Source organism: Zalophus californianus, chromosome 6 (genome assembly GCF_009762305.2).
Source record: "Zalophus californianus isolate mZalCal1 chromosome 6, mZalCal1.pri.v2, whole genome shotgun sequence".
NCBI lineage: Eukaryota > Metazoa > Chordata > Mammalia > Carnivora > Otariidae > Zalophus > Zalophus californianus.
The window spans coordinates 119,240,700-119,257,631 of record NC_045600.1 but is presented as its reverse complement, the minus strand read 5'-3'; the positions used below and the strand labels follow the sequence as shown (position 1 = coordinate 119,257,631).

At 39.1% G+C, this 16,932-nt stretch overlaps 1 protein-coding gene across 2 annotated transcripts in view; it reads left to right on the top strand.

Moving 5' to 3' along the window:
• Positions 1-16,932, top strand: part of GABRG3 (gamma-aminobutyric acid type A receptor subunit gamma3) — a 764,363-nt gene that overhangs the window by 734,011 nt on the left and 13,420 nt on the right. For both annotated transcript variants that reach the window (XM_027571971.1, XM_027571970.1), the window contains exon 7: positions 13,536-13,688. In XM_027571971.1, the coding sequence (XP_027427772.1) occupies positions 13,536-13,688 (153 nt within the window). The remainder of the gene's footprint in view (positions 1-13,535; positions 13,689-16,932) is intronic.

Sequence of the window (16,932 nt, the reverse complement as noted above, 5' to 3'; positions counted from 1 at the left end):
AGCTTCCATAAAACAGCTATTTTGAATTCTTTATTGGGTAAATCACAGATCTCCATATTTGGGCTTGGTTATTGGAAAATTATGATCTTTGTTGGAGTCGTTTCCTTAATTTTTTATATTCCTTTAAGTCTTGCATTGCTGTCTTTGCATTTGGAGTAGCAGTCACTTCCTCCAGTCTTTACATACTGACTTTGGGAGGTAAATACCTTCCTTCCAGTAGCCCTGCTAGGGATTGTGAGTCTTTCTCATAATTTTTCCATGAGTGCACATGCTCCCTCTTGTGACATAATATTTATTTTTTAAATTTTATTATGTTATGTTAGTCACCATACAATACATCATTAGTTTTTGATGTGGTGATCCATGATCCGTTGTCTTCATATAACACCCAGTGCGCCATGCAGTACGTGCCCTCCTTATACCCATCCCCCCACCCCCCTCCCCTCTAAAACCCTGCTTGTTTCTCAGAGTCCATAGTCTCTCATGGTTCATCTCTCCCTCCGATTCCCCCCCCTTCATTTTTCCCTTCCTTCTCCTAATGTCCTCCATGCTATTCCTTATGTTCCACAAATAAGTGAAACCATATGATAATTGACTTTCTCTGCTTGACTTATTTCACTTAGCATAATCTCCTCCAGTCCCATCCATGTGGATGTAAAAGTTGGGTAGTCATCCTTTCTGATGGCTGAGTAATATTCCATTGTATATATGGACCACATCTTCTTTATCCATTTATCTGTTGAAGGGCATCTAGGCTCTTTCCACAGTTTGGCTATTACGGACATTGGTGCTATGAACATTGGGGTGCATATGGCCCTTCTTTTCACTACATCTGTGTCTTTGGGGTAAATACCCAGGAGTGCAATTCCTGGGTCATAGGGTAGCTCTATTTTTAAATTTTTGAGGAACCTCCACACTGTTTTCCAAAGTGACTATACCAACTTGCATTCTCACCAACAGTGTAAGAAGGTTTCCCTTTCTCCACAACCTCTCCAAAATTTGCTGTTTCTTTACCTGTCCATTTTTGCCATTCTAACCGGTGTAAGGTGATATCTCAATGTGGTTTCAATTTGAATTTCTCTGATGGCTAATGATGGTGAACATTTTCTCATGTGTCTGTTAGCCATTTGTATGTCTTCTTCAGAGAAGTGTCTTTTCACATCTTCTGCCCATTTTTTGACTTGATTATTTGTTTTTTGGGTGTTGAGTTTGAGAAATTCTTTATAGATCTTGGATACCAGCCCTTTATCTGTAGTGTCATTTGCAAATATCTTCTCCCATTCTCTGGGTTGCCTCTTTGTTTTGTTGACTGTTTCCTTTGCTGTGCAGAAGCTTTTTATCTTGATGAAGGCCCAAAAGTTCATTTTTGCTTTTGCTTCACTAGCTTTTGGAGATGTATCTTGAAAGAAGTTGCTGTGTCAAAGAGGTTACTGCCTATGTTCTCTTCTAGGATTTTGATGGATTCCTGTCTCACATTGAGGTCTTTCATCCGTTTTGAGTTTATCTTTGTGTATGGTATTAGAGAATGGTCAAGTTTCGTTCTTCTGCATGTGGCTGTCCAATTTTCCCAGCACCATTTATTGAAGCGACTGTCTTTTCTCCATTGCATGTTTTTTCCGGCTTTGTCAAAGATTATTTGACTGTAGAGCTGAGGGTCCATATCTGGGTTCTCTATTCTCTTCCATTGGTCTATATGTCTGTTTTAGTCCTTTTAATGTGGATCTAATTTTAATCTAGATCCTTAGATTATCTAGATTAGATTGGATCTCATTGATAGCATTTTTAAGTTCTGCCAGTTCAGCTGTGTCTTGGTGATCACAGCTTTGTAATAGAGCTTGAAATTGGACAACGTGATGCCCCCAGCTTTGTTGTTCTTTTTCAACATTTCCCTGGCAGTTTGTGGTCTTTTCTGATTCCATACAAATTTTAGGATTGTTTGTTCCAGCACTTTGAAAAATGTCATTGGAATTTTGATCGGGATAGCATTGAAGGTGTAGATTGCTCTGGGTAGCATAGACACTTTAACAATGTTTATTCTTCTGATCCATGAGCATGGAATATTTTTCCATCTTTTTGTGTCTTCTTCAATTTCTTTCATGAGTGTTCTGTAGTTCCTAGAGTATAGATCCTTTAGCTCTTTGGTTAGGTTTATTCCGAGATATCTTATGGTTTTTGGTGCTATTGTAAATGGAATCGTTTCTCTAATTTCTCTTTCTACAGTTGCATTGTTTGTGTATAAGAAAGCAACTGATTTCTGTGCTTTGATTTTGTATCCTGCCACATTACTGAATTGCTGTATGAGTTCTTGTAATTTGGGGGTGGAGTCTTTTGGGTTTTCCACATAAAGTATCATGTCATCTGTGAAAAGAGAGAGTTTGACTTCTTCTTTGCCAATTTGAATACCTTTTATTTATTTTTGTTGTCTGATTGCTGTTGCTGAGACTTCTAGTACTGTGTTGAACAATAGTGGCGAGAGTGGGCATCCTTGACGTGTTCCTGATCCTAAGGGAAAGGCTCTCAGCTTTTCCCCATTGAGGATGATATTCGCTGTGGGTTTTTCATAGATGGATTTTATGAACTTGAGGAATCTTCCCTCTATCCCTATATTCTGAAGAGTTTTAATCAGGAAAAGTTGTTGTATTTTGTCAAATGCTTTTTCTGCGTTAATTGAGAGGACCATATGGTTCTTCTTCCTCCTCTTATTAATGTGTTCTGTCACATTGATTGATTTGCGAATGTTGAACCACCCTTGCATCCCGGGGATAAATCCCACTTGGTCGTGGTGGATGATCCTTTTAATGTATTGTTGGATCCTATTAGCTAGGATTTTGTTGAGGATTTTGGAATCCATATTCATCAAGGATATCAGTCTGAAATTCTCTTTTTTGATGGGGTCTTCGGCTGGTTTGAAGATTAAGGCAATGCTGGCCTCATAGAATATGTTTGGAAGTTTTCCCTCTGCTTCTATTTTTTGAAACAGCTCCAGTAGAATAGGTATTATTTTTTCTTTGAATGTTTGCTGGAATTCCCAGGGAATCCATCAGGCCCTGGACTCTTGTTTTTTGGGAGGTTTTTGATCACTGCTTCAATCTCGTTACTGGTTATTGGCCTATTCAGGTTGTCAATTTCTTCCTTTTTCAGTCTTGGCAGCATATAAGTTTCCAGGAAGGCCTCCATTTCATCCAGATTGCTCAGTTTATTGGCATATAGTTGTTGATAATAATTTCTAATAATTGTTTCTATTTCCTTGGTGTTAGTTCTGATCTCTCCCGTTTCATTCATAATTTTATTAATTTGGGTCCTTTCTCTTTTCTTTTGTATATGTCTGGTCACTGGTTTATCAATCTTATTAATTCTTTCAAAGAACCAACTTCTAGTTTCCTTGATCTGATCTACTGTGTTTCTGGCTTCTAATTCATTGATCTCTGCTCTAATCTTAATTATTTCTCTTCTAATGCATGGCTTAGGCATCGTTTGTGGCTTTTTCTCTAGTTCTTTAAGGTGTAGAGTTAGTTGGTGAATTCGGGATTTTTCTATTTTTTTGCGTGAGGCTTGGATGGCTATGTATTTCCCCCTTAGGACTGCCTTTGCAGTATCCCATAGGTTTTGGACTGATGTTTTTGTTCTTATTGATTTCCATGAATTGTTTAAGTTCTTTGATTTCCTGGTTGACCCAAACATTCTTGAGCGGAGTGGTCTTTAGCTTCCAAGTTTTTGAATTTCTGCCAAATTTTTTCTTGTGATTGAGTTCCTGTTTTAAAGCACTATGGTCTGAGAACATGCAGGAAATAATCTCAGTCTTTTGGTACCAGTTGAGACCTGATTTGTGACCCAGTATGTGGTCTATTCTGGAGAAACTCCATGTGTGCTCGAGAAGAATGAGTATTCTGTTGTTTTAGGGTGGAATGTTCTGTATATATCTATGAGGTCCATCTGGTCCAGTGTATCATTCAAAGCTCTTGTTTCCTTGTTGATTTTCTGCTTAGATGATCTGTCCATTACTGAGAGTGGAGTATTGAGGTCTCCTACAATTAACGTATTGTTATCAATATGACTCTTTATTTTGGTTAACAGTTGGCTTATGTAGATGGCTGCTCCCATGTTGGGGGCATAGATATTTACAATTGTTAGATCTTCTTGTTGGATAGACCCTTTAAGAATGATATAGTGTGGGCGCCTGGGTGGCTCAGTTGGTTAAGCGACTGCCTTCGGCTCAGGTCATGATCCTGGAGTCCCGGGATCGAGTCCCACATCGGACTCCCTGCTGAGCAGGGAGTCTGCTTCTCCCTCTGACCCTCTTCCCTCTCGTGCTCTCTCTCACTCTCTCTCAAATAAATAAATAAAATCTTTAAAAAAAAAAAAAAAGAATGATATAGTGTCTTTCTGTGTCTCTAACTACAGATTTCAGTTTAAAATCTAATTTGTCTGATATAAGAATTGCTACCCCAGCTTACTTTTGAGGTCCGTTGGTATGGAAGATGGATCTCCATCCCTTCACTTTCAGTCTGGATGTATCTTTAGGTTCAAAATGAGTCTCTTGTAGACAGCATATGAATGGGTCCTGTCTTTTTATCCAATCTGCAACCCTGTGCCATTTTATGGGAACATTTAGGCCATTCATGTTGAGAGTGATTATTGAAGAATATGAATTAATTGTCATCATGTTGCCCGTGAAGACGTTGTTTTTATAGATTGTCCTTGTAAATTTCTGTTGTATATCACTCTTGGGGTCTTTCTCCTTTTATAAACCCCCCTTAATATTTCTTGCAGGGCCGGCTTAGTGGTCACATATTCTTTCAGTTTCTGCTGGTCTTGGAAGCTCTGCATCTCTCCATCCATTCCAAATGACAGCCTTGTCGGATAAAGTATTCTTGGCTGCATGTTCTTCTCATTTAGTACCCTGAATATGTCTTGCCAGGCCTTTTTGGCTTGTCAGGTCTCTGTGGATAGGTCTGATGTTATTCTGATATTTCTCCCTCTGTACATAAGGAATATCTTCCCCCTAACTGCCCTTAAGACGGTTTCCTTTGTTCTAAGATTTGCGAGTTTTACTATTACATGCTGGGGTGTTGGCCTGTTTTCCTTGATCTTGGGAGGGGTCCTGTCTGCCTCTAGGACACGAATGTTTATTTCATTCCCCAGATTAAGGAAGTTCTCAGCTATGATTTGCTCAAATAGATCTTCTAGTCCTCTCTCTCTCTCCACTTCCTCCGGGATTCCAATAATTCTGACATTGGAACGCTTCATGGTGTCACTTATTTCTCTGATTCTATTTTCATGGATTCTGAGTTGTTTTTCCCTGGCCTCCTCTTTCCCCTTTTTATCTATTAAATTGTCTTCCAGGTCGCTTATTTGTTCTCTGCCTCACTTACCCTAGCTCTTAGATTATCTAGATTAGATTGGATCTCATTGATAGCATTTTTAAGTTCTGCCAGTTCAGCTTTCATTTCTGCCCTTAGAGACTCTATGTTGCCATTAATTGATTTCTCCATTCTAGCTATTGTCTTCACAATTGCTAGCCTGAATTCCATCTCTGATATCTTGGTTATATCTGCATCCATTTGTAAATCTGCGGCATAAGTCATAATCTCTGAGTCCTTTCTATTTGGGGCAATCCTCCTCCTAGTCATTCTGTTGATGGGTGGTTGAGGGAATGTATAGAGTCCAAATTATTGACCATAACCCAAGCAAGATGCACCTGTTTTCTAGGGACCTTAGGGTTGGTGGTCTCTTGTTTTCCCAGCCTGTCTTCTGGGGGAGGGACCTGCCATGCTGTTACTCAGGCATCCCTGTTTGGGCAGAGTTACCCTGCCCCCCTGTGGCAAGGGATGGGCTCAGTGGGAATCAGGTTTTGGGGGCTTTTGTTCTCTGGCGGTTTTCCCTGGTGGCTTTCTGCATCTCTTCTGTGAGTCATAGCAGAAGAGACTGTTTCCAACCCTCTGCCTCAGAGCAGAGAGATCACAGTTTGTTCTTCAGTGAGCTCTCCAGGCCACACTGTCTCCGTTTCTGTCTGTGCTGCTATAAACTGCAGTGTGCTGGGTTGTGCGCCCCTCTGCAGCACTCCCAGTCCTGCCTCCAGGTTGGGGCATGTCTCTGCCCTTTGTGCTTCTAAAACTGCCAGCGGCTTCCAGTTCGCATGTGCGACCCTGCTGCTCTGGGTTTCTGCCATGGGGGCTGCCCTAAAGTCCTTTTCCCACTGCTACCAGTCTGAGAGTCTGTGCCCCGTCCCCAGCGCATGAGGCTGTCACTCACCGAAGGTGTAGGATACCCATGGCCAGGCTCCCTCCCACTGCCGTTTATATGCTTCAGTATCTGCCTGTGGAATCTAGGCTCCCCATTTTGTACCTCGAAACCAACCACCCAGGATATTCTGTTTGTAGAGATCCAGATCTTCTTACATCTCAGGCTGATTTCGTGGGTGCTCAGAGTGGTCTGGTAGATATCCAGCTTAATTCCAGGGACCAGTTGAAATAGGGTCCCCTACTCCTCCGCCATCTTTCCTTCCTCCTGACATAATATTTAAACTTGTATGCCTTCTCTCAATCGGGAAAAGCCATAGCGGGTGCTCACAGCCTCTTTTTTGCTTTCCTTAGTGCTTTGCTGAGTGCTCAAGCTTGTAGTTTCTCCCAGGCCTACGGATTTGGGCGAGCTTTCTGTGTGTGCTCACTAGCCATTTGCTAAAGCTTGCTCTCACCACTACTGAGAATGCACACAGGGAGCTAGCCACTGTTGGGGGAGGGAGTGGTACACAGAGCACTAAAGGGGCCTGTGGTCCAGTTAGGGAGGTCCATAGGTGAGGTTTCCCCAGCAACTTGTTGGCAAACCTCCTGATAGAATCCATGAGACTGTTAGCAGGATCTGTGTCCCTTTATTATATTCCATTCCAAGCCCTGGCTGCTATTCCCTCAGTGCTCACCACCCTCCATGCATGCAGCTCAGGACTCAGCACTCTGTGTGAGAGGAGAGAGAAATGGGCCTCATTAGCAGCACCCCACACAGCTGGGGAAGCCAGGCACTAAGTCACACTTTCTCACTTTCCCCTGTGGGAGAAATCACAGACCAAGATCCCTCTTGTCACTGAGCTGTGCTGCTTTGGGGGATGGGTGATATGGCTTAAGTCAAACTATTCCTCTTAAATGTGTCCAGTCCCAGATTTTTTTGCTCTAGCAGTGTGCTTTAACATCTCCATTGACTTTTGGATTTCCACAAAGGCTCTCTCATCTGTGGACGAATGTCTAAGTCAGTGTTCTTCAGAGACTCCCAGATAGTGACCAACCCGGCTAGAGCTGTTTCATGAGCCATTTTATGGTCCATAGCTGGGATTGAGGTTCTATATGCCAATTACCCCACACACAGTAGGTGTGACTTTTCATGGGTCCCTTGACATATGGTGCTAGCAACAGAACCAATTACAAGTGAGGCTGTAGATGAGTCCTCAGGTGAACAGAGCTGTTTTTAGATTCAATGAGTCAGTTGCCTCAGTAAAAGTCTGTTTTCTCAAAATGGCTGTCTTCATTCTTGAATAACACCAGGATTTCATAGTCTCCTACTTGGATCCCACAGATCCCACAAAGGCACAAAGATGGATGGATGCCAAATTAGTGTTATTGAGGGGGAATATGTTTGAGGGACATCTTATTTGGCCATCTTGTTGATGTCACTGTCCCTTAATTTTTCATTTCTGTGTAACAGATTACCACGAATGTAGTGACTTAAAATAAAACATTTATAATTCCACAGTTTCTGTGAGTAAAAAGCATGGATTTGGCTTAGCTTGGTCCTTTGTTTAGGCTCTCATAAGGCTACAATTGGCTGAGCTTCATTCTCATCTGGAGGCTTGACTAAGGAAGAACCTACTTCTAAACTCATTAGGTGGTTCACAGAGTTTATTATTTGTAGCTGTAGAGCTAATGGTGGCTCACTTCTTCAAGACCAGAAGGAGAATCTCTGTTCAGGAAAGTCCCAATCCTTAGGTCCACCCATGATAATTTCTCTTTGGATTAGCTTAAAATCAACAGATCTCAAAATCTATTCACCTTTGCTCTCTAAAGTAACCTGATCAAGGAAGTGACAAGTTACATTCTTTTGGTTAAAACAAAATCACAGGTTCTTCTTACACTCAAGATGAGAGAATTGTACCAGAGTGTGATTAATTTGGGGTCATTTAAGGGTGTGTTTCCCAGTTTTAATAATTAAGATAATGTGGTGATTGTGCAGGAATCGACATGTAGAAATAGATCCATACATATATGGATACATGAATAAAACAGATCCATACCTATATGGACATGTGAGATGGCACTGTGGATGACTGAGGGTGACAATGAATGATTTTGTGACAACTGATCATGGAATTTAAGAAACTTAATTTAAAGAAGAATCAACTACATCTAAAAATAAAAACAAAACTTATAGACAAAAACAATACAATATCTTCATGATTTTAGGATAGGAAACAGATTCTCAACAGCACTAACAATAACATAAAAGGTTGATAGATTTAATTCCTTAAAATGAAGAATTTAATTTCATGAACAGATGTCATAAACAAAAGAAAAGACAAGTCTTCCCATGGCAAACTTTTTTTTTTTGTACTGAACATTGCTTGCTAATTACCAGGCCTTGGCTGGCTTTTGATGGCTATTAACTTGGGATATTTTGAAAGGAGACCAAGGGAAGATACCTCTGTGAGGGGGTTAGAAGACATGGCCATCAGAAGGAGAGCAAATTGGGAGAAATAACAATGATGTTTAAAAGAAATTCAGCAATTGCACTCCTGGGTATTTACGCCAAAGACACAGATGCAGTGAAAAGAATAGCCATATGCACCCCAATGTTCATAGCAGCAAAGTCCGCAATAGCCAAACTGTGGAAAGAGCTGAAATGCCCTTCAACAGATGAATGGATAAAGAAGATGGGGTCCACGAAGGGGTACGTGTACCCCAATGTTTATAGCAGCAATGTCCACCATAGCCAAACTGTGGAAAGAGCCAAGATGCCCATCGACAGATGAATGGATAAAGAAGATGTGGTATATATACACAATGGAATATTATGCAGCCATCAAAAGGAATGAGATCTTGCCATTTGCAACGACGTGGATGGAACTGGAGGGTGTTATGCTGAGTGAAATAAGTCAATCAGAGAAAGACATGTATCATATGACCTCACTGATATGAGGAATTCTTAATCTCAGGAAAGAAACTGAGTGTTACTGGAGTGGTTGGGGGTGGGAGGGATGGGTGGCTGGGTGATAGACATTGGGGAGGGTATGTGTTACGGTGAGCACTGTGAATTGTGCAAGACTGTTGAATCACAGTTCTGTACTTCTGAAACAAATAATGCAACATATTTTAAGAAAAAAGAAAAGAAGAAGATAACAGGAGAGGAAGAAAAGGGGAGTATGTCAGAGGGGGAGACGAACCATGAGAGATGATGGACTCTGAAAAACAAACTGAGGGTTCTAGAGGGGTGGGGGGTAGGGGGATGGGTTAGCCTGGTGATGGGTATTGAGGAGGGCACGTTCTGCATGGAGCACTGGGTGTTATGAACAAACAATGAATCATGGAACACTGCACCAAAACTAATGATGTAATATATGGTGATTAACATAACAATAAAAAAAAGAAGATGGGGTCCATATATACAATGGATAATTACTCAGCCATCAGAAAGAATGAATACCCAACTTTTACATCCACATGGATGGGACTGGAGGAGATTATGCTAAGTGAAATAAGTCAAGCAGAGAAAGTCAATTATCCTATGGTTTCACTTATTTGTGGAACATAAGGAATAGCATGGAGGACATTAGAAGGAAGGGAAAAATGAAGGGGGGGGAATCGGAGGGAGAGATGAACCATGAAAAACTATGGACTTTAAGAAACAAACTGAGGGTTTTAGAGGGGAGGGGGTGGGGGGATGCGTTAGCCTGGTGATGGGTATTAACGAGGGCATGTACTGCATGGAGCACTGGGTGTTATATGAAAACAATGAATTGTGGATCACTCCATCAAAAACTAATGATGTATTGTATGGTGACTAACATAAAATAAAATAAAAATAAAATAAAAGAGATTCAAAGGAAGTTTTTGGTGCCTAAGATATAATAAATAAACAAAGTTATCTATGACATGGAGTAAATAATGATTTATAATAGTTCTTTCTGGAAACGATGCTGGGGTAAATTACGGAAGATGCGGCTGGCTAGTCTTTAGCTTTGAGGGAACTTTCTGTATCTTATTAATCTTTGTACTTCCAACTTCATGAAACACAGTATTAGCTTAATAAATTTTTATTTCATAAATATGTGCCATTGTGCTAAAAAATAGTACTACACATGCTCTCCCAAAAAGCCTTCAACGCTTTCACATATTTTTCTTTACATTGGCTCAGGAAACGCACACACACACACACACACACACACGCACACAAGTGAACTACTGGCAAAGAGCAACTTGTTATTATAATTCCACTAGGCCCAAGATGACTTTTTTTTACCTTGATGGATCAAAGAGAAGCTTCTCAGTCCCTCCCCAACTGTTTCTGTTCCATTTTCCCCTGGGGAAGTGGGCATCAAGCACATTCCAGGGTGAACTCTGGAGACCTCCGTGGGTTCTAGATCCCTATTATCTGTCATAAGAGTCAACCAAAAACCCAGGAAACTTTGGTTTAGAAAGAACTGATCACAGAAAACCAAAACCATTCTTGTCCAGTTCATGAATTCCATTAGGAAAGCTGCACATTGATAAGGGTGCATGGGAAAACATTACGGGGGTGGGGGGGAAGCCTCCAAGGAACACAAAGCAGGAGCTGAGACTTCACACCCAAGTTGGAGCAGACTGGGTCCATGGCGGTGTGTGAGTGTCTGTGTGTGGGAATGTGTCTGTGTGGGTATATGTACACTTACAGAAGCGGAGCAGATAGAACTACATTTTTCTTGAGCCAAGAGCCCGAAAACTAATGGCACATATAACTTAGGCATGTACTTGGCCACTCTGAAGAACTTTTCAACCACATGTTTATAGATATAGGGAAGGATTTTTGTTACCTCTGAGGGTTTTTGCTTCCTCTCCTTGCCTCAAGCCTACACAAACAAATTAAGTATATACTGAAACATGTGATGCATCTGAAAATTAGGACCCCATGGCCCCTTCCTTCCAATTTAGGATGAGTGGCAAATTGGCTATGCGTTGGTCTTGTGTGGGCAATGGGCTAGAGCCCACAATTCCTCCCTCTCTGGAACTGCTTCTTGGGGAGTGTCCCAAAACCTCACCAAAAACTACTAGTTATAGGACCAGGCCCCAGAATGTGGCCCTGACAGTCCATCTGTCCTTCATACCTGATAATGGGACATTCAACAGATCTCTGAGTCAGGCAAAGGTGTATGTTGAGCACAGGTGTAGAGAGTCCATTTACTTTAGGTTGGGGGAAGCATATAGATTTGCTAAAATGAATTGTGTGTCTGCTCTGAAATTGTCCCTCTTTATCTTTCTCAGAAACCTACAATGGTAGCTGAAGAAATTATTCAACTCTGGATATTCCATTGAGGCTGTGTTCATAACTGATTTATTATGTTTTGTTTTTCTGTCTACACTTGTTTTCTGCTTGGCTTTTAATTGAAATTTTATGTAAAAATTAATAGGCATTTAAGTATCACACATAATTCAATAATATTTCCTCAGGAAATGATGTAACTTGGCATTCATATTAGAAAAATATCTTTGTGTCTTTTGATTGCTTCAGGTTAATCATTCTGATTTCTTTGTACTGAAATGTTAATTTGCTTAAAATTTTAAGCCTTTCTTGGAAAATGATCTCAATATTGATGTTTCTATCAACCATCCTGAATATTGCTACAATAGAACACCACAAAAAAATTCTAATTATTGAAAGGCAGTTTTCATATGGGCTCAATATAGTCTCCCTGTCAATCTTCTTAAGTAAAAATGGGATTTTCATTATGATCTTTTCATTAAACAAACACTAATCAATCATTTATCATTAAGTAATATTGGTAAACAAGAGAGATATATTCTATAACCTAACCAGTTTATTGCTCTGAAAAATATATTAGCAATTATGGAAATGAATTAATAAGAGTTGTTGGGAGGGGCTCAGTGAGGACTTCCTGGTAAACTAAGTGATTTCTAAGCTGAGATTCAAAGGTGAATGGAACTATTGGGATGCAGGGGAAAGGAAAAGAAGAGCACCCTAGGCAGATGAAAAGAGATTTATTGATCCATGGGGAAGGATCTTTGTATATCTGAGGACCTGGGGAGACTCTGATGTCCAGAGTGCAAAGACTTCCTTTGGAAGGGGCAAGGGGCATTGCATACAGAATGGGCAAGGGGCATTGCATGCAGAATGGTATAGACCATAATAAAGTCATGAGTAGCAAGATGCTAAGGAAGGATTATGAAAGAGATATCCTGATATTTGTGTTTTAGAATGATCCTTTTGATGGTAGGACATGGAATGGTCTGGAGTGGAAAAGGGCTAGTTGTTAGGAGATAGGTGGGAGCTGTGATAGAATCTGGCACTTGTGGGAAAAAGAATTAAGGGCAATGCAGGAAATGAAGAAGGGAAAAGAGGAGTCACAGGTGGCTTCTGGATTTCCGCCTTGCATAGTGAGAAGGACTTGGGTTTGGTGAGAGAAGAGCAGGCATTGGTGTGGGGGAAGATGATAGTTCAGGTCTGGACATGGTGAATTTCAAGTGCCAAAAGGCTGAATCCAGCACGTTGAAGAGTGAAGGTCAGGTGGGAGAAAGGGGACAGACCTGCTCTCAACAGGAGGTTGCCTAGAAAGGGCATAAATAGAGATGATTTTGGAATAAAATGTCTAATGTATTTAGCGTGCACCCTCTCTTAACCTTTCAGGGAATCTTATGGACTCTCTAGTAATAACTCTTTTATGGTGTGGCTTTGCTGTAGTAGGAGGAAGCAGAATGTCATAAAATGATTTCTTCTGTTTGTGTCCTGGGTTGGCACAGCCTAACTGCTGGAGCCATGAAAGGAATCTAAGATCAACATAAAAATGTTAAATAAAATATAAAATACAAGGTTGATAAACTAAAATCATGCTATAACATAGAAATATAAAACTGTTATACAAATTTATGTATTAAAGTTTATGTTTAGCTTTGTTACTATTGAAAAAACAAAATAACTATGATCTGCTTGATGGATTTTATGTTACGCTTGATTTTAAACATGAAACATACAGATGGACCCAAGCAATAATAGCTCATTAAGTAATGGTCTATCACAGAATAGATGTGCATGTCTGTCTCCTCTATCAATTAATATGTTTGTTTGTCTTTTCCAGTGACCAGTAAAATGTCTTGCACAGCCATGGATAAAATAAAGTTTATGAAAATTAAGTTTAAGAACACCAGTATTTTGACCTTTTTTCACAGTTTGATCTTATTGTAGTTGTATATTTTTATCCAAGTCATACATTTAACAAAATTATTTCCCTGAATTATTTTTTAATCAAAGAAAGTTGTTTTACTTTTGACAATATTTTATTACAGGTGATTATGTTGTCATGACCATATATTTTGAATTGAGTAGAAGAATGGGATACTTCACTATTCAAACATACATTCCCTGTATACTGACTGTGGTTTTATCCTGGGTGTCATTTTGGATCAAAAAAGATGCTACACCAGCAAGAACAGCATTAGGTGAGTTTCAAAAACAAAAACAAAAACAAAACTTTCCCACCATTTTGTATAATATTAATACAGAACTATTCATAAAAATACTTCCAGTGAAAGAGACTTAGTTCAAATGTAATTGATCTAATTTGAGGGCTCCTTAAACTATGCTTAGATTGTTTCAAGTAGTCAAGTTAGACTCTTCTTTCTGACAATAGAATTCCAAGTGTGCCACTTAAAATAAGTTGGGGTTAGAGATTAAGAACAAATCAATTGCATCATCTGATATTATGCTCTAAGGATGATGTCATCATAAAAATTAGTCACATCCTAGGAATCTGCCACCCTGAAAAGTCTCATTACAATAGTATAAAAAGATACAACTTTTCACACACTTTTGAGGACTAAAGACATAATATCAGTAAAATAGTCTCTCAATAACAAAAGTTCTGATTGTCTATAGCAACTTTATCATCAAACAAGAAAGTGATCATTCTTTTCAGCTGTAATCTACACACTAAAGCTCAAAGTCTTCTCATGAGTTTTCCTCTGACCCCCAAAGTCCTCTTAATAAAACACTAAATTCCAGTGGTTTTAGAATTGTGCAACATTTTTCTATCAATTTTTCTTTATGATAGGAGTATTACCTAACTTTCAATATTTTGATTTGTGAAAACAGATTATATAAGACTGAATATAAAGGTTGTTTTCCCTAAAAATGTTTTTCAGAAGAGGGAGCTCCCCCAATTTCAAAATCCTTGCAAAGTCTCTCATATTACATGGTGTTTTTTCTGTATTTGTTACTTTATTCTTTGTTCAACCAACTAAGTACTTTTTGATCAAGATAAACTAGCCTGTAATGCCCCCACCAGTGTTAGTTTTGCATGTTTATAGAAAATACATAATAGAATTGATAAATCATCCAGCAAAGTCACAACACAAATTTAGTAACTATTCTTGGGCTTATGACTGCACAATTACAAATGCCAGGTGTCATAGTAAGCATCACTTGAAAAATCAGCTTCCAAACAGTATAATATGTAGTAATGGTTACACAATTTGAAGCTATGAAAGTCCTGTCAAAGAGTCACCACGGGGGCATTGAGGAGATAGAGATACTAGAAATACATAATGCTGGAAGATAATAGATTTACAGTCCAGAAGAGTGGAGAAATGTCATTAACACCAGAATATTTAGTTGAGACACCAGAAAAAGCTGTGCCTAAGATGAAAGGAGTACTCTAGACCCCCTCTAAATAAAGCTTAAACCAAGCCATAACAAGATCAATGAGAACCACCAGTAAATTAACTGTCATAAGAAAGCATTTAACATGGTTTAAAAAAGGATAATATACTTCATAATCTTTGTAATGTATCATCCACAATATTGAGTATGCAATAAAAAATAATTAGGCATTCTTAGAAGCAGAAAAATGTGACCCATGATCAAGAAAAAAATAATCAATATAAAAAGACAAATCTGGTGTTGAATCAGCAGACATGAGTTTTAAAGCCCCTATTATAACAATGTTAAAGGACTTACAGGAAAAAATAATGTTAATGAATGAACAGATGGATAATCACAGCAGGTAAAGTATTTTAAAAAGTAAACTCTGGAATGAATGTATAATAGTTGAATTGAAAAATTCACTAACTGGGCTTAATAGTAGATTGAAGATGGCAGAAATAAAAGGTCATGTGTAACTGAAGACCATCATATAAAATTTATCTAATCTTAAGAAGAGAGGGATAAAAAGATTTTAAGGGGTGCCTGGATGGCTCAGTCAATAAGCGACTGCCTTCGGCTCAGGTCATGATGCCAGGGTCCTGGGATTGAGCCCCGCATCATGCTCCCTGCTCTGCGGAAGCCTGCTTCTCCCTCTACCCCTCCTCCTGCTCGTATTCCCTCTCTCGCTGTCTCTATCTCTCTCTGTCAAATAAATAAAATAAAATCTTAAAAAAAAGATTTTGGAAAATGAACAAAGCCTCAATGATCAGTAGGACAATATGAAGATGTATAACTATAACTGGGGTTCCAGAATGAGAAAAGAAAATGAATGCAATAAAAAAATTTTAAGAAATTAGGTTAAAATCCCCAAATTTAGTGAAAAAATTCCTACCTACATATTCTGTAGACATGACATAGTCACCATATTTTTTAAAGTTAAATTGGATATTTATTACAAAATCATTATTTTTATAAAAACACATCTACCATCAGTGTAGACTTTTTACACAGCATTTTTTCCCACCTACAGTAAGGAGAGCCTGGCATTCTGTTTTCACTGTACTGATTAAAGAAACAGATTCAAAGAAGGTAGGTAATTTTACATGACCAAATGCTGAGAAGTCCCAGAGCAAGGCCGAGGGCTTTGACTTCCAGGTCAATATCCTTTTACACGGGGCTAAGCTGTCCACCTTATGCTGTTAGCCTCATTCTCCAACTGGCCCTGGCTAACCTCCCTGACGAGGTGCAGGGAAGCACTGTTTAGGAGTTGTGATGCTCAGCAAAGGTGGGAACTAATGTGTATTTATCCGTCATGTCTACCCAATCACGGAGTATTACTGCTAGGTAGATATTTTATAGTATTCTCATCCAAGCACAGAAGTAGTGAGTGTTAGGTCAATATTCCTATGATTCCAGAGTCCATGTCACTAGCCTGCCTGTCCAGCAGCTCTAGCAGGTTCTGATTTTACAGGAGCTCATCTAGAGGAGAGTTAGCCTTAACTCCTTTTGTATAATCATCACCCAGTAATTTCATTCTTCTTCACGTTAGTAGCCTCCCTTCTTTTTTTAATTTGTCTTTCCTTTTAAACCATCCATCACATATATGTCTGTTTTCTGATTCTTTTCCATAGTCTCTGTTTAAATCTTTAGTATTTAAAAAAAATGCAAGTTCGCTTTTCCCAGCTAAGTCCCATTCCTCTTTTTTTAATTTTTAATTTTATATTTTTTTTTATCATTTCCTTTTCTGTTGTCTGGGAAACCACTCTACGGGTAACCTGATTTCTCTCCAGACTTTTAGAAATACATGTATATTTTTCTATTTGGGCATATAGTATTCTCTGACTTGCTTTTTTTTTTTTTTAATCACTCTGCCTTAGAGATCTTTTGAAATGTGAATGAATTCCATCTTATTCTTTAAATGAAAACCCAGCAGTTTATGGATCTACCCTAAATTATTTAACTAGCTTCTATTGATTAGCATTTAAGCAGTTTTTACCCAAAATGTCCATGGTCAACTCCTTTGTTCATTTCCTCAAAAGCCAC